General features: G+C 32.6%; 1 protein-coding gene across 1 annotated transcript in view; it reads left to right on the forward strand.

Moving 5' to 3' along the window:
* Positions 1 to 11,171, forward strand: part of LOC108762298 (uncharacterized) — a 30,443-nt gene extending 19,272 nt beyond the window's left edge. The window contains exons 2-6 of the mRNA XM_018509232.1: positions 1,177 to 1,341; positions 2,032 to 2,072; positions 6,877 to 6,975; positions 9,807 to 9,881; positions 10,061 to 11,171. Coding sequence (XP_018364734.1) covers positions 1,188 to 1,341; positions 2,032 to 2,072; positions 6,877 to 6,975; positions 9,807 to 9,881; positions 10,061 to 10,267 — 576 coding nt within the window. The 5' untranslated portion in view covers positions 1,177 to 1,187 and the 3' untranslated portion in view covers positions 10,268 to 11,171. The remainder of the gene's footprint in view (positions 1 to 1,176; positions 1,342 to 2,031; positions 2,073 to 6,876; positions 6,976 to 9,806; positions 9,882 to 10,060) is intronic.
* The last annotated feature ends 8,819 nt before the right edge of the window (positions 11,172 to 19,990 follow it).

Here is a 19,990-nt window from a genome sequence, read left to right on the forward strand (position 1 = left end):
TGTCGGATCATCAAACTACGTAAATTTTTAGATACTTTAGCAAAACTATTCTCTTCATGTGACATAAGAAATTCAAGATGTTATCACGTTACAACGATAAACTAAATTAAGTTTCGTTATGTGGTAACCTAACTTGGCAGGTTATAGCAGGCAATCCTTAGTGAGCAAAAAATAATAATAGTTTCGCGAAGTTCGCTGATTACGTTGAAATTGGAAAGTGGTTGGCAGATCCTGATCATGCAGTTCAGAATTAATTACTTCGATTAGAGGGTGCCTGTCATCGCGAAAGCGTTTCTTGCGGCTGGTTCGCCCCCGGGAGGAAAGCCACGACACGACCTTATCTACCTCGAAAGGTCCCACGTTCGATCCATTGACTCGTCGAGACCCTAATACGACGCACGGAACTGACGTCCGCCGATAGGTCGCCCGTGTCCTAGAATCGGGCTCTGATCGACATCCCGGGACCGGTATGTACATCCACGCGAGACAGACTATCCATTGGCAGACGGCACATACGCAAACGGCAGGCACCCGCAGTCGACGAGACGTCGCTTTAAATCGGGCACATTCGTTGTCGACATTCGGTTCCGCAATTTCTCTCGTAATTCCTAATCCGAATATTGAATTGACTGTCGGGTTTCTTCACCAAGAAACGTTTTCACCATTTTCACGTATATTTATTCAGAACGCGTTTAAAATTCATAGCACAATTTTAGAAAAATTAATATTAAAATTAATATTATGGCGAAATAGTTTCAAAAGAGAGAGAGAGAGAGAATAAAATATTTATTATTATTATTTAAACTCATATATTCTATTTATATTCTTTCTTATCTCTAAGTCATTCAATCACTGGCTTTATTCGTCCAATATACAGATCAATGTCCAATGTCAGCATGAGAATGAGAAAGGGAATCAGACAGCAACATTTCATGTCAAATGCGCGACGAGAATGCGAACATTCGCGACTGTAGAGCCGCTTTGCCACCTCTTTCCCGAGGGACGCAATCCTCGCGTCGCGGCACGATCGATCAGAATTAAAATTCTCGTCGGGTCGTTTTTCTCCCACCAACTATAATCCTAATGCTCCTCCACCCTCCGAGTAATTGGCGTTCCCTAATGCCCTTTCGAGGTCACTTATGTAAGTAACGCACGACCCCATTTCTGTCGTTCCAGAGATGTGAGGAATGATCACGTGGATGATGGTCGGGCTGCTTCTGGCTGCGGAAACTTGCGGCAGAAACGTCCTCTCCGGAAACGGAAACGGAAACGGAAAGGAAGAGGAGGCGAAGCGGCGGGAGGGACTGAAGAGCGTCAGCGCGGACGAGGAAGACATCTATCGTGGGTATCGGTGCTGGACCGTCGAAAAATGAACGGAAACGTTCGGTAGAAAATAGATAGAGAGTACGAAGAAGAGGAGTACGAGAGAGAGAGAGAGAGAGAGAGAGAGAGAGAAGAGAAAAGAGTCGAACGAAAACCATGATTTACTTGGCTAACTCGAGTTTATCCCAGCTTGCCGATCCTGCAATCGAACGCCACTAATCTCCGAACTACCGCTTATCCTTTCAACCAACTTCGCACATGTACCGCAACCCTTCCTGTCAATGACACTCCTGCACTCGTCGTGTACAACGCGCGTTAACTCTTCCTCTATCGCTACGGTAAAATCACTGCCGTAACTTTGCATTAACGAATTTAGCTTCTGCCATAAGACGGCAATTGTGCCAGGACGCCATTCCAGGACGCCGTTTCGGTAAAGTCGTCGGAAAGTCCTTTTCTGGTAGAGTCGGCTTGTTTAAACTCAGTAGCTTGGCTTGTTGTTAACTTTTGAATGTCTAGACTGCTAAACTCGTTTAATCCCTGAATGTATACGTTCCCTGTAATTTTCTTTCTTCCCCAAATAGAATTTCCGTATCTCTACGGCACGACGCGACGGTGCAATTAAGAGTTAACGCCCGCGTCTTCACCCCGTCCCATCTCGATTGTCCCAGTGACGCAGTTACTCAGCTCGACGCTCTTTCTGTGTTGCAGGTCTAACGTGCTACACTTGCGTCAACGTCAGCGATAACCAGGTATCGACGACTCCATTAAACGCTCCCTTAAGAGTCCCGTAATGACTCTATCGTGTCTGGTCCAATTTTGTAGAACTCTGTAGATCGTTCCGCCATCGATTTCGGTTTATTCTAAACTCTCCTTATTACATTTCGCTTCATTCCTTTCGTAGTAACGGTCTTATCTCCAATTTCTTTTCGTTTTTAGTCTTTTTCTTTCCAGAAATGTAGTAGTTTATCGTATCACCCGTTGAATCGCAAATATTTGCGGAATATTGACAGAATTTTAAAAGAATGGTACAATGTGTACAGGATAGGGCAATAATTTTATTTATTTGTAATATTTTCGCTATTATATATTAAAAATATGAAAATTTTATTTACAAATGTTATAGTATCGAAAAAATTATAACATGCTGGTAATATTTTTTGGAAGCATTTGGACGCTTTGTATATTTTAAAGTTATCTCCATTTTTTAAATGGAATTACACAATTTTTATTTACATAATATGGTTCTAGTTATTCTACGTATTAAAGTATAAAAAGTAGAATTATAAAAAAATCAATGGTTCATGATGTATTTTGTACTTTATTTTAGTATAGTTTTACATAAAAAATAAAATATCTCGTAAACCATTCTTTTACACAATCATATCTTAATATTTTTATGTATCGAATAACGAGGTGCATCAATTGATGTAAAAATAATTATTTTTTAAAAAAGTAATTATTACAATTAAAAATGTAGTTGTAAATTGTATATTTTGCATATTTTTTAAAAAGAAACTCGTATTTTTTACACAAAGTAAATCATTTTATTATTCTGAATAAAAGCAATAAAAAAATTTATTTAAGGTTTTCAGCACATTAATACCCTTATAATATGATATCGAATCGAATATTGAGAATTTGCTTGTCAATTTAATTTAACTTGTGATATTATTGCAGTAGTTTAATTGCGTTTGATAAAATCCGAAAAAATTTCAGCGCGTAGTTTGAATAACTAAAATATAATATATATGCATGTACATATACAGGATATAGCTAATTCACTGTGAATTATTTAGGCATTGACAAGATCTAGCTTTAACCGTTATAGGTTTGAATATGCTCATACGTATTTAAAAGCACTAAGATATAGTTATAAAAAAAATTAATAATTTATTGATATACCTTTTATTTCGTATTAAATATGCCAGTATAAAATAACTCGTAAATTATTGATTTTTTGTAACTCTACTTCAATACTTCATAAAATAATTAAAGAGAAATCATATTACATAAAAATAATCATATAATTTTATTTAAAAAATAAAGATAATCTTGAAATCTTTCCGAAGCGCTCTTATCCACAGAAAAATTATTATTAGTATATCATGATCCTTTTCTTATCATACAACTTCCATAATTAAAATATTTTCTTATGTCCAAAAATAGTGAAAATGGGTACTCCAGGTGGATCAAGTTATTACCTTATCCTGTATGATCCATAAATGGAAAATATATAACACCGTTACTTTTGATAAATCACAAATTAACGAAAAAACTAATAAGTTTTTACAGACTCCTTTAATTAGAACAATTAATAAAATCATGAAATATGTAATACAGGCAATAGGAGTCGACGCTGGTTATCAATTAGCGCAATTTTTCTTAATACTAAAAATGTAAATCTTAACTTTGAACGTTTCCACTCATGGTCTTCATCAGCAATCTTCATCACCCTAGCGCAACGATTGGAGTATTGCATGACAAAATGATATCTCCAACGTTTTTCATCTAAAAAATTGAACCGTTTACTGTTGTGAGGTAAGTCACATACTCACAAAGTTAGAAAGCTGAGTGGCAATGAGAACTCAAGCTAAAATTATATGAAAGATTAAATTATCGTATGTATAATTTGAAAATTAATAATCACCTCACCTCACACAGTCGACGCTTCTACACTGAACAATGAATCTCTCTTATGTAACATTTTGTAACTCGTTAATATGTTATAAATTATCGTCAAATTTAAAAAAAAATAACTGCGAGAACAATATGTATCTTGTCATTTCGACAGTCGATTAAATAATGATTACTAAACAAGTAACATAGCGGTCAATTTGAAAAGACAAACAAGTTTATGACATATTATATTACGAACAAACCTTAAAGTTTATTGAGAATTTCAATGTACGCATGATTTAAATCAATGGCATTTTGTAGATTCAGCCCATTGGTTTGTCGATTAATATGCTCTGATATTAACTTTTTATTATAATAATTTTCTACATCCATTCCAATATCTCTACGTTTTGCCAATCAAAGTCATGATCGTTTTGCAATCTATGTTCTGTGGTCACTGAATGAGTGGATGTTTTACTATGGATAAGCTTTTTGTGTTCAGAAAGTCTGGTTTTTAATTTTCTCCTGTTTGTCCCACATAGAAAGCATCGCAATCACGACAGTTGATCTTGTAGACTACATTCCTTTTTAATTCATCGTTTAAAGGATCTTTATGAACTTTAATAAATTGATTCAGCTTGTTCAAACTAAAAAATGAAACTCTATGGCAAACCCCATTAACTGCATTCTTGAATTTGTTAGATATCTCTTCCAAATAAGGTATGGAAAACCATTTAACACGTTCTTTAGGTAAATTGTTATTTGTTTTTTTAGATGAACAAGAATTCAATTTATTTATTAATGTTTTAACTCTTTCATTAATATTATCGAATATAAAATTTAATGGATAATCGTTTTCCAAAAGTATCCTAACAACAAATTCAAGATTCTTTTTGTGAAATTGTGGATGTGAGATATAAAAAACTTCATCTACCAAATTGAATATTATGCCCTTCTTTTGCGAGATTGGATGTTGAAACAAAAAATTCAAAAATTTTCCCGAAAACGTTGGTTTTTGATACCAATCAAATATTAATAAGTTATTTTTTTAAATTATAATTGTGTCCAAAAAATTGATAGAATTACCACCCACTTCCAAGGTGAATTGTAACCTTGGATGGAATGAATTGAATTTTTCAAGAATAGAATTTTCAATATTAGAATTCGGTAAACACAGAACGATATCGTCTACATATAAAATGGTATATGATATTGAATATTGCTCAACACCCAATTTTCTAGATCTATCATAACTAAGTTAGCAACAATCGGAGAAAGCGGTGAACCCATAGGCGTTCTAAAAGTCTGTTTGTAAAATTGATTGTCAAAAGAGAAAAAAGTTGAATCCAACACTAGGCGAACAGCTTTGATAAATTCATTTTTCGGTAAATAACAGTTCTTGCAAATAAAGTCCCATCTATTGGAAAGAGCGTCTATTGCTAAATCCGTTGGAATGTTAGTATAGAGTGAAATTACATCCAACGACTAAACTAAAACCATGATCAATTTTAATGATATTACAATTTTGAACTAATTCAAAACGGTTCTCGATGTTACTAGTCGCTTTAGGAATGCTTTTGACAATCAACCTGTGTAAGATCGCTGCCAAATTATATAATGTACTATCCAAAGAGGATATGATGATTCTAAATGGGCAATTTAGTTTATGCACTTTTGGCAACGCATAAGCCCTAGGAATGTTACCATCACTACAATAGAGTTGTTTGTAGGTTAATTCCGAAATGTAATTTTGTTTTTTCCATCCTGCCAACAATTGCCTCGAGTTATTTTACTCGTAAGATTCTTGAGAATTTTAGGTGATTATTAATTTTCAAATTATACATACGATAATTTAATGTTTCATATAATTTTAGCTTGAGTTCTCATTGCTACTCAGCTTTCTAACTTTGTGAGTATATGACTTACCTCACAAAACAGTAAACGATTCAATTTTTGAGATGAAAAACGTTGGAGATATCATTTTGTCATGCAATACTCCAATCGTTGCGCTAGGGTGAATAATTGCTGATGAAGACTCAAACCATGAATGGAAACGTTCAAAGTTAAGGTTTACATTTTTAGTATTAAGAAAAATTGCGCTAATTGATAACCAGCGTCGACTCCCATTGCCTGTATTACATATTTCATGATTTTATTAATCGTTACTTTTACCATTACTTTTATAATAACGATTTAATAATAATTTTGCAATTTTTTTACGGTAACGATAACCAATCTAAATAAGGTTTGAAAAAAGTCACTTTTGAAAAGTAACTCGTCATCATTGTGCGTGATTTATTGAAAAAAAGTAACTCGTTATAAATAAATAAATAACGAGTTAAAAATAACGACTAAAAATATTATGACGACGCGTTACAATTAGTAACGCAAATTACTATTTTTCAATAAATAACCGAGGGGATAACCACTAGCTGAAATATTGTCCCACGTTACATGATTACATGATTTCATTTGATTACAAATAATTTTTTTCACTATTATGAAGTAATTTGATAAAATATACGATTTTATTTAATATTATACAATGATTTCTCGTGGTTGCATATGTAATTATAGGATTATACACAGAGATTTTATATAAATTTTATAATGATTTCAAGGATTCTGCCCCACGATTACATTAAGTGGTTACCCCCTCGTAAATAACGCATAATGGTGACAAGAGATAGTTTTCAAAAATTACTTTCCGACCTCTTGAGTTACCGTTACGTTATAAAAAATTCGCAACGTCATTATATGTTTTCAGTTATATTATCTTTGCATGTATGTAATGTCACAATAATAAAACTCATATTTTTTGCTTTTTTTCGTTTTTCTCATGTATCGAACAATATGTGGTTGATATTGGCAATACAGGGACTTTCATTTTTATGTGGAGATCTTGCATAGGGAATGCTGCTATTTTTATTCTTGCAGATGTGCAACGAATGGGCGATAGATACACCGTGTCCGGTGGGAGGCCGTGATTTTTGTCGATCACTGCACATTCTGGACAGCCGGGGGAACAGTGTCCTGGTAAGCACACTTTTTGTCATTTGCTCCGCTTGCTTGTAAGGACCCGCTTGTATCTTTATCTCTCTTCGATATTCATAAATTTTGTATATCATCGAGTTCACACACACACACACACACACATATATATATATATATATTAGGTATTAAACTGAATTCCTGCCGTTTTTCGTCTCCAAAATTGATTTGTTTCGAAGGGAAATACCTTAATCAAAGTATTATCAATTAGTAATAAAGTAGAAAATGGAGGAAATAAAAAAATATATATATATATATATATATAAGTGTAAAAAATATCAATATATTTTTATATGTATGTGTATATTCTTTTTATCGTGAGCCAGGCGACGAGAACCCTTCGCCCTTAACTTGACATATTTCACTTCAAAGCTGAATATTGCAAGGATACAAAATATAAAATATATGAAAAATATTTTAAACGAAATTGTGCAATGTAAAAAAAAACTTTCTTTTTTATGTATAGCTTTTTTTAACTTAGAAATGCTTATAAATTTCAATGAGAGTCATGTAAAAATATTTTAAATATATTTTCTTATTTTTATATATCCACAATCTTAGCGAATATCGAAGAGTATCAATTGTGAACGTTGTCGGAAGTAATCGCGTTATCGAAACGAAACGAGGCTACAACGAAAACATTGGGGAAAAAACACGAACCAACAATAACAAATCGACTTTCGATCGAAGTAAATTTCATTACCGCCCAACTGTAGTACACGTACAGTCAAATAAAATCAATTAAAGGTTATCGTATGTGGCTAATTGACTTACATTAGGGGAATAATCGATTTTCGGGCTATTAATGAATGAAGTTACGAGAACGGATTCGAGCTTGGACGTCGAGATGGATCGCCCTCTTGAGCTTAAGCGCTCCTAGAGTCCAGTCGATGTACCAACGGATGAACTTTGATGGAACTTTCCACGCTCCGACGCTTGACGACAATAATGCGCGATAATCTAATGTCGGGCATTATCGACGACAAAACTATAACTATCTAGTTTAATACGTTATTCCTAACTTTCCAATTTGAAATTGATACTATGAGAGAATATTAAAGATATGAATAAAAATTTTTGTTCTGTACCCATCTTTTCTATTTTGTTAAATAACTGTTTTGAAAATAAAGTAAGTGCATTATTTCAAGCTATATCATAAATGCTTAATAATGTTTCAATGTAAATTTATACACATACATATCTAGTTCTGTACTCTTTATGATACTACTTTAAGATACTTATTAGTATCAATATCATTGCTGTCAATTTAATTTGTGATATTATTATCTCAGTTTAGGATTGCGTTTCGAGACTGAAAATTAAATCTCCGCGTGCAAACACAGGGAAGTATTCCTCTCTAATTTTGATGAACTTTAATGTTGTTGTCTAGACCAAAATAAGGAGAGAGAGAGAGAAACAGGTATTTTTTGTCCATGTACATTTTTAAGGTTGTATTCCCGTGGATATGCAGCAGATGCGAAATAGCGAATTTTGTCATGTACCCGGAGGGAAGTTTCTCGAACATTTTAACCAATCGATTAGTTTCTTTTGAAATGAATATCATCGAAATTGTGAAATAGAAAAAAATTTTTTAATAAAAGTTCAATAATTTCAATAGTATTTAAAAACATTCAAGAATTTATGTAATAATGGTAAAACTATTTTTAATAAAAAATTTTTGTTTGTAAAAAGTAAAAAAATTTTATCATTATTATAAAATACTTTTAAAATTATTCAATTATTATTACAAAAAATTGTTTTATTTTTCATAATTTCGATGATAACCGTTTTAAAAAAAAATAACAATTTTTTTCTTCAAAAAGGTATTTCACTCCTAAAAATGAATATGGGCAAGTGAAAAAAGATATATACGTGTTTATTAATATTCTCTCATATATCAATTTCAAATTGGAAAATTGGAAATAACTTATTAAACTAGATAGGGTAACTCCGGTATATATGCCGCGCTGGGATTTACGCCGCGGAAGTCAGAAAAAATAGAAGGAGTGGGGATAATTTTCTCACAACTACTCTGTTACATGTCTTTATGTTATATTAGTATTGAGTTATAATTTCAGCTTGTTACTGTTAATATTAATGAAATTATTGTGAGTTGAATCGATTTGTCACTTTGTGTGTAACAAGTAGCATCATCATAAATTATAATCTACATAAAATGATTACTGTAAGGCGTGTAAAATACCTAGTGGTTATTTCGTGATACATACGTGTAGAGGAATAGTAAAGCATGTTGTATAGCAAAATACAAGTGCTTTGCTTTCGTATTCTTTGTTTAGTTTGTTGAAACCCTTACATTTTTGCCATATATCTCACCCATTATCTATATATAGCAAAAATCCAAGGTTTCAAAAAGTTTATTTTTTAATACGAAAACTAGATATTTCGGATTTCTAATATTTTTTTCATACTAATAAACAGTACAAAGTTTTTACTGATATAGTCCGTTTATTTTAAACATAGTAAATAATACTTAATAAATTAAGTTTTTGATAGGTGCGGCGTATATACCGGAGTTACCCTATAGTTTTTCGTCTTTTATTTCGATCTAGACTACATCATACAATATTAAAAGTTCATTAAAATCGAATGAGACTTCCTAGTGTTTCCTTGTGTTATTTACATATCCATCTAATATCACTCATTGTTCTTTTTTTTTTGGAAGTATTTATATATTATATTCATCGCGTGATGCAGATTGGATCAGTTATTGCTTCCAGTCCGGAAAAATTTCAACGTCTGTAGAACCTTTATGATGGCGCTCATTCACTCGTTACCTTTGCTTCCTTCCATTCCAGGTAAGCAAGAGTTGCGCCAACAGCGAGGAATGCGGGCCAGCATCGGTCGGTTGTATTCCCGTGGATACGCAGCAGGTGCGAAATAGCGAATTTTGTCATGTACCCGGAGGGAGGTTTCTCGAACAATTCAAACGAGGCCAAAGACAAAAGAAAACAGAGAAACGAAATGCCAAAAAAAAAAAAAAACAATATAGAAACACAAGAGAGAAATACCGACGGAACCGGGTGAAATAAATTCGGTTATTTCGTTTCAGATTTGCATAAGTTGCTGCGACCTGAGCTACTGCAATATCGAGTCGCCCACCAACGCAACCAACGCGATCTATTCCCGTCAACGACGCGCCAAGTCGAAATCGAAGCGCAAACGGCCCGGTAGAAACGGAGTCGATGCGGCGACACGACTCTACGGATCCAGCTTGCTCTGGCTTCCCGCCTCGCTCTTCTATGCATATCATTGCTGAGGAAGTAGTAACACTACTTACTAACCGCGCACGCGAAGTGGACAGCGCGGAAATCGCGCGAAAATCGCACGATGCGACGCGACGGTACCGTCGCGTTAAACGGCGTGACTCGCCGATCTCTCTCGATCGAACGTTCTTTCCTTGATTTTTTTCTGTAGTGTCACGCTCGCCTAAATAACCGACGCCGCCGTCTAATTCCGACCAAACTTTCTGACAAACTTCCGCGGAATCGTAGGAAATCTATTTCGTGTTCGATTTTCCACGCTCGCCGAGACTAATCCCGGCAGCGATTAGCGTCCAATTATTTGGAAAGAAAACGCTGTCCCTCTATTTTTCATACTCTCATTTGGCATCTTTGTCGCCATTAACTTTAATAAAAATCACGAATTTTGACATACATACCTTGTATACGTCGATTGAACGCTTGTGCTACGAGCACGCCAGAGAAACGAGATGTTTGGGAGTAAAGCGTCCATAAGGAATTGTTTGGGAGTAATTCCAGAAGAGGTTCAGAGGAACAAGATCCGTAGAAAGAACGATCGAAAAACTTGGCGCCGTTCCGCGCTGTCCGAAACGTTATTAATCGGGGACTCTCCGAACTAATCGGGTCCCTCGTGATGGCAAAAGGAATTGTTTTCTTGTCGTAGTATCGGTAGTCGCTATGCCTCGAAGTAGAAGGAACTTAAGGCACAAAGAGTACGCGGTCGAAGGAGACTTGAAGAAAATCGATAAATCCGAATTCGTTTCCGGCAAGACGACAATCTAGACATTACTACGTAATAGAGTCGATCACTAATCACACGAACATGTAGTTTTATCACGACAACCTATATCCTGCTTACTTGACGTTCTTTCGCGAAATCAGAAATTAAATAAAATGTGTAATTAAAAGTAATTAATTTAGAAAGTATGATAATAAAGTATACTACTCTAGACAAATAAAAAAAAACATTTAATATATTTAATTAAACTGATTTCTCTCTTGATATCAAAAATATTTCGCGTGCGTATGTTTCATTTAATCGCAACAGAAAATCGAACGGATAAAATTATTTTATATCACGTGTGACTGGTGGTTAATACGTTAAACGTGGAATATTTGTTGCAATTAAGGACATAAAATTGATCAAAGTAATCATTAAAATTCGCTCCATCGAAACTTTCGGCATAAATTTACTAATACTACGGTAATTGTATAGCACCGCGGTTTGTAAGTGATGCACCAGAAGCGAATTCGAATTATCGAACAAAAATTATATTCACACATCTACAAAACTCGCCTACTACAGACTCTTTAATGCTATTATAATTATTAACGATTACATAAATATTATATATTACGATATAGATACTATACATTGTTTCGGCATGTAAGAATACTGTTGGTAATGAAATAAAGAAAATTATACTTGTCACGTCCTTTCATTGTCTATATTAAATACTGAATTACCCGCTCTTTTACATCCGCACTTTATTTATTCATATAAATTTAAATACACGCGAGAGCTTTTATTTTATTCATTCCATTAATTTTGATTTACAGGCTTTGCGGCTTTGTAAAGCGGATTAAATTCTGGATTGTGAAATATCGCAATTTCGTCGAACAATACTGACTCCCCACAAATAATAGAATAAATTGAATAAATGTACTCACCGAAAACGTAGCGCCACCGCAACAACTTCTACCATCAGCTGTTCCATCGGTGTTAATTTCTGCTTGAAACGCTTTAGCCTCAGGTCCATCAAGTCACGTAGATGCGAGTGGAAACCGCATTTAATTGCAATCGTGCACACTGATGAACCCTTTCGAACATAGCGTATCATCTTCGATGCGTTCGAGGTTGACGAACTAATGGTATCCTGCGCATCAATAATTATTCGAAGATTACATCATATCTCTTTGAGAATAAACAAAATTATTTATTTTTATTCATTTTATTTTCCATAGACCGTATACATATTATATAATGATATTTTAATATATATTTTAATATTGTTTTACTTGTGATAAATTATGCATAAACTATATTACATATAAATTATTATACATATATTATTAATAAAAAATAGGAGCCCGCGTGATTAATACGGCAGGCATTATGTAAACATTAGCCCCATTGACATTGCCGACTTCGACACGAATGGGAATTGAACTGAACCATACCATTACGTGGCCGAGAAAATGCGGTTAATTATGCGCACGCCAATTAACACGCCATAACGATCGCCCTTTATCACTCCATTGTTCATTTTTGATTAATAATGCAGAACGGTTTGATTTTGAATCGATATGACTAAATTTCACAAATTTACTTGAATGTCACGCTAATTAGTCTTATCTACTTTAATTGATTCACTATAAAGGGTCCTCTACATAGAAGTCGTAGATGGTCGTGGAGTCTTAAGTAGTAGGAAATCAACCAATCACAATCAAATATAAGGAGAATACTCGATTAGAATTGGTCAGTTTCCTACGACTTCTATGTAGAGGACTCTTAACGGATCGAGTCATTTATGCGCTCACAGCTGTTTGACTGTTTATGCCTCACGGGTGTAAATTGTGCGGATATACAACAAATCACAATTTTACGCGCTAATCAGTGCATTACATTCAAAATACCAATTGCAAAGTATACTTTTGTACCACGTAGAAAACGCAAACGATGCGGAAAAATTTTGCAGCGACCGTTCTCTGATGCGAGAAATCATACGAAATACAATATACATGTGCCTACAGCACCTTTTGCCTACATCTCTTTTGCCTAGAAATCGATTGCCTACATGTATTATTGCCTACAGCTCGATTGTCTACATGCACTTTTGCGCACAAATAAATATTTTGGAAACGGAGTTACTTTTGCCTACATGTATTACTGCCTACATGTACTATTGCCTACAAGTATTATTGCCTACAGCTCTATTGCCTACATGCACATATATGCATGTATGTATATATATTACGTGTGTGTTGATATTACCACATGGAAAGAACGGTTTTTCTTGAAGTATCTAAAAATTTAAGTATCTAAGTACAAACCTGAAAATAATTTTGTTAGACTATCAAAATAATTATAATATATAGGACGCTCAAGCTGGTTGCTAGAATGTCAATTTTTTTAACATTGCTCATACTTGAATTTCCTACATAATTATTTTAATGATCCAACAAAATTATCTTCAGATTTCTGTCTCCAGCAAAATTGTTGTTTACATGTACGTATTTTTATTTACATTAATTTCAAGACCGATTAAAATTCAATTATTACACTGAAAAAAAAATATAGTAAATTTTAATAAATATTTAGTTGAATACTGCCAACTAAATATTTATTAAATATAAAGATATATTTATTTGATACAAGAAATGTTAATTTGATTTAACAATAATTTTTTTTACTGGACAAATATTTATTTACTGTAAGTAAATGTTTAGTTGGCAGTATTGAACTAAATATTTATTAAAATTAACTAAATTTTTTTCTCAGTGTATAAGTGATAATCGTTGCAACCATAATATTAACTACTATTACTACTACTAATTACTATAAAATATCTCAATTAATATTACTCTTATATTAGGTGTTAAATTTAATTCCTGCCGTTTTTCATCTGTAAAATTGATTCGTTTCGAAGGGAAGATGAGTGAATACCTTAATCAAAATAATTTCCTCCATTTTCTACTTTATTACTAATTAATAATACTTTATTAATAATACTTTGATTAAGGTATTTCCCCTCGAAACAAATCAATTTTGAAGACAAAAAACGGCAGGAATTAAGTTTAACACCTAATAAATATGACAACTCCACAATTATAATTTTTATTATAATTACTATTACAACTCTGTTTCATACTTCTAATAGTTCTCTAATCTATAGAATAATTAAACAATAATCGTAGCTATATACATATAGAATCATCATATCAGGATCACTGCCGATTATTATTGCATATTTCGATTAATTCGTGCGCATATAGGTTTAACCACAGCATAAGCTATTGACTGTACATGTAATATGTATGCATTAAGGATACCAATTACCACTGCGTCTATCAATTAATTTATGCCTGTAATATTTATGCCTGGAAAATAACAACTACAATATTAATTACATGACTGTGTACATAGCATGTATGTGTATTAGCACTACACAATACTAAAATTATACTAATTAAAATTACCTTAGTAAGTCAGGCATGTAATATTATAGAAATAACAAATGCAATATTAACCATTTTACAATATAAATCTGCACAAAAATACATACATTTAGATCACAGCCAACACATAATTTCGCAATTATTTTTAATTATTACTGTTTACTTCGATTTGACTCATGCATACATTATTTTGTAAACGTAACGACTAGCTACACTATTTCATAATTTTAATCCATAGAATATTAAACAGTAATCGCGGCCAATAAAATATCGTGATTACAGTTAATTATCATATTATCATGTGCTTCTATTTAATTCATGCATATATAATTTAACAAGCAACATAACTACCATAACATTAACTACAGCTATTTCATATTCTAATTTCCAAAATAGTAATCGCGGCCAACATAGAATACCACAATCATTGTTAATTACTATCTCGTATTTCGATTAATCCATGCATGTATAATTTTATAAACATAATAACAGTACCAATAATAATAAGCTATTTCGTATTTTTAATCTGCAGAACAACTGAACAGTCATCGTGGTCAAGATAGAATATCGTAAAATTATTACTAATTATTAACACATATCTCGATTAATACACATGTAATTTTCTAAACACAACAGTAATAATCACAAGGTCAAGTACAGCTATTTAATACTTTTAGTTATAGAATGACTAACAATGATCACAGTTAACACGGAATATCGTAATCATTCATTCACCGTTAATTACTATTTAGCATGTGTCTCGATTAATTCATGTGTACACATAATTTTTTTAAGAATTGTAATGATCGCATATTAATTATAGCCTATATACACATATTATATATTAAATCTACATATTAACACATTATTAGCTACCAATTACTTAATTACTAGCACATGTTTATTAACTGATGCATATATAATATTATAAAAGTAATAACATTAACTATAGCTACTTCTCGTTTCTAATCAAAACAATTAAACAGCGATCGTGGCAAACTAGAGTATCGCTGCAAATTAAGTTTACTTTCGATTAAAGGAGTTTTCTACTTTATCATATTGTTCTTAAAGAAATTTTTAAGAATTTTTTTGGAAAAGTGTTTGGTAAATATTTTTTGAAATTACTTTTTGTTCTTTATTTATTATTATTTAAAGATAGATCTGCTACTTTTTTCTATAAAATATATGAAAAATTTACAAATTCATTAAATTTTTGTGTATACAATGGTGTACGGTTCATTCTGCAATCATGATTCCGGATTCTCAATGGATTAAAATTACAAAATAAGAAATTATTTTAATAAAAATATTTACTGCTACCGTCGGAATTAGAACTAATTATTTCACATAATAAATAAAGAGAGGGCTTCTTTTGCTTACAAATTGATTGCCTGCAGCACTTTTTGCCTACATCTCATTTGCTTATAAATCGATTGCCTACTTATTGCCTACAGCTCAATTGCCTACATGTACTTTTGCGCACAAATAACAATATTAGAAACGGAGTTATTTTTGCCTACATGTATTATTGCCTACAGTTCGATTCCCTACATGTATTATTGCCTACAGCTCGATTGCCTATAAGCACTTTGGCGCACAAATATAAAATTAAAGTTAAGTAAGAAAATAATTTCTATTTTTAGGAAATCTGTCATGTGAACAGTGGGGTGTCAGCGTAGACAGTGTCCACTTGGAATATTTTTCCAAAAAAATCTAACCCTAACCAAACCATTTGTTGGTGTGAGGTAGCCCTCATTTCGCATGGAAGGTTGTGAGCTGTAGGCAATAATGTATGTAGGCAATGATACATGTAGGCAATCGAGCTGTAGACAATAATACATATAGGCAAAAATTCATGTAAGCAATAATACATTTAGGCAAAAGTAACTCCATTTCTAAAATTTTTATTTGTGTGCAAAAGTACATGTAGGCAATCGAACTGTAGGCAATAACACATGTAGGCAATCGATTTGTAGGCAAATGAGATGTAGGCAAAAGGTGCTGTAGGCAATCAATTTGTAGGCAAACGGGGCCCTCTCCCATAAATAAATAGTCTTTGTTTATTTAAAAAGTCCAGTTTTCATATTTTTATGTTTAGGAGCCTTGAAAAAATAGAAAAAATTAAATTATCAAGATAATTTTAGAATTTTCGACGATAACCGCAAAAGTCATAATTAAAATGAGGTCATTTTTTATTTCAATCCACTGAGAAATTTAAAATCATGGCCAAATAAACCGTGTACGATATACAGAATACACGATATACAGAAACGATATACAGTATGATATACGCGATATATATAGAAATCAAACGAATCTGTTAACTATTCGAATATTTTTTATAAAAAATAGCATATCTGTCTTTAAACAATAATAAATAAAGAACAAATAATTTTTGAAAAATATTTACTCACTTTTCTAAAAAAAAAAAACATTTCTAAAAACCTTTTAAAAAATAGCGCGATAAAGTATATAAAATCCTTTTAACTCATGCACATAATCAACCTATGAAAATATTTGACGAATGATACTACGATTGCACGGAAATCATTTGACATAACTATCGCATTACCGACACAATATACTGTATTTTTGCAAACAATTTTGTCTGGTACTTAATGCTATCGCATGAAAATGACTTGAAAAAATTAATGTATTAAGATCGATATTATATTCATATATAATATGATATTGAGGCCAATATTCATTCGGCTCTTATATTTAAGATTGTCTTCAGTATAGTCTTAAGATATCATCAGGAGCCGTATTAACATCTTAAGACATTCCTTAAAATGATCTTGAAAAAAGAACAAATTATGAGCATGAGCCAAAGGTTAAATTTGAATTTATAGAAAACTTATATCATATATAGATTTAAAATACAAAAAGTAACGGTAAAAATAACTGTAAAATTCGTTACTGTTATAAAAAAAAAGGTAATGTCAATACATTTCCAAAAAAAAATAATTATAACAATAACTGAGATAGTACGGAGAATTCCAAAAGAATTCAATCATATATCATTAATTCCGAGTTCGTTTTTAGATGCAAAAAATATTCTCTGCAAAACTTTTTTTAGAAAAAAATTATATTTGCATCTAAAAATAAATTCAGAATTAATGACATATGACTGAATTTCTGTATTATCTGGGAACAACGTTACAAGTAACGAGTTTATTTCCAATCTCTGCAATAACATTTCAATTAACACTTTTCAATTAAACATAACTGCTATAATAGAAAAAGTCACAGCAAAGTAATATCACAACAAAGTTATGATAACATGCAAACATCAGCTTTGACACATGCAGATATAATATCTCTATATCATTATGAAGCTGTTATAAAACTGCACCTCAATATTGCTATGACACAAATTAAGATATGTCACTGTGACTTTTTTCGACCACTTCACAGTGATCACAATATAGGCTGTGTTCCAAAATTCACTGACAGCGCTGAAAATCTACACTGGGTGCGTTCCGTTACTCGCATGATGCGCATAATGCATCGTTTATCTTTGTTGCTCACCAAATGTTAAATAAGGACAATGGATGCATCATGCACATCATGCGCGATACGGAACGCACCTGAGAAAAAAGTTTTGTTGATATATGACCAACAAAAAGTTTTTCGTTGTCCTAACCAAAATTTGGTTATTCTAACCAAATTTTTGGTTAGGACAACAAAGTTTTTGTTAGAATATGTGACTAATAAAAACTTTTATGTTATTCTAACAAAAAATTTTGTTAGCATAACTAAATTTTGGTTAGGACAACGAAAAACTTTTTGTTGGTCATATATCAACAAAACTTTTTTCTGAGTGTACAGTTTACGTTATATATACTGTACTTTTTCAGCACTGACAGTAAATTTTGGAATATAGCCTTAACCATGACTATTGTAAGTTTATTACTGTGACATGAATGTGACTTTTTTTACTATAAGAAAATGGATGTGAGTGTAAAGCCTCGATATCGTACACTGAGAAAAAAGTTTTGTCGATATGTGACCAACCTCAACTTTTTTGTCGTCTAACCAAAAATAGAATAATCAAATTTTTGGTTAGAACAACAAAAAAAGTTGAGGTTGCTCACATACCAGCAAAACTTTTTTCTCAGTGTAAATACTGAGATTTCTGCCACTAAGTTTTACCTTAATAAGTTCGCCGCAACAATCAATCATATCCTTTTGCTGTATTCGACTGATTCCACTGTTTTTTTTCCGAGCATTGCCATAAATCACGCGATCGTCTCGGTTGATCTCGGTTCGTTAGGTAAGTTCGATTACCATAATAGAAAAGGATCGCAATTTGGCGCGGGTGCTGAGAATCGAAAAGAGATGGATTTACGATTGGAAATACGGTTATGTCTCGCCCGAACACATCACGATGACGTCCGGTGTCCTACGTGATAGTCTCGATGCTGATTTATGCGCAAAACATTTTCACAGGGCAAAAATCGCGAATATTTAATGCTTTACGATTTCGCAACGGCCATTCTCGGCGCGAAACCGCGTGAAGTATGACGCGCGTATGCGAGTCGCTCGCCACCCGCGTTAGTTTTGCTCGGCGCGATATTTGAATACACTTGGGCCCATATTCAGAACGCGCTTACAACGATGTTAGCACGCTAACATACCATACTTTACGTCACGCATATTATAGAATTTCAGAGATAAAAGTGCGCTTTTATCGATAAAAGCGCGTTCTGAATACGGGCCTTGGAATTTAAGTTTATATACATCTATAAGTAATTATTTAGAATAACCCCTCTCCCCACCTCAAATCTTAATAAAAATACACTTATTCGACGTGTTTTTACTCAAAATGAAAGAATCTGGTAAAAAACGCGGCGGTCGGCCTCGTGAATCGAGTTATAAGCGTTAAAGCTGGAGACTTTAGAGGTTAAAATATTTGTCATCTGACTTTTTGTCAGATTCTTTCGTTTAGAGTGAAAACACGTCGAATAGATGTATTTTTGTTAAGATTTGTGGCGGGGAGGGGGGGAGTATTCCAAATAATTACCAATATATATAATTAATAGCAAGTAATTAACGACTACGCTCGCTAATGTGTTATATATACGGCGAGAATGTTGGAATTACACCAAGATAAATTGTAATGTAAATTTGAATGAAACAGAAATTGCGGTAATTCATATATATTATTTATACATACTTGATAAACGGAGTACATTGTAACCGACCTGCGGTATAGCGGACACTGCATTACCAACACAAACTATCGCTTATGCAATATACGATATACATATGTATGCATATACCTAACAATTTGAATATAATGTTCACTGAATTGTATGCTTTATGTCCAATTCTATCAATGTAGATTAACTTTAATTTTTGTTTAACTTACTTTTTATTCTTTTCTATATATATTTTAAAAATTAGAAAGAGCTAAGTAAAAAATGATTAAATCGAGATTAATATTAAATTCTCTTGAAAGAAATAGATATTAATTAGATAAATGCAGTTGAATATACGATATTGTCACTTCTATTCCCAGATAGCACAAAAAAATCTCTGCAGTCGTATATCATCAA

This window comes from Trachymyrmex cornetzi, unplaced genomic scaffold (assembly GCF_001594075.2).
Source record: "Trachymyrmex cornetzi isolate Tcor2-1 unplaced genomic scaffold, Tcor1.1 scaffold293, whole genome shotgun sequence".
NCBI classification, from domain to species: Eukaryota; Metazoa; Arthropoda; class Insecta; order Hymenoptera; family Formicidae; genus Trachymyrmex; species Trachymyrmex cornetzi.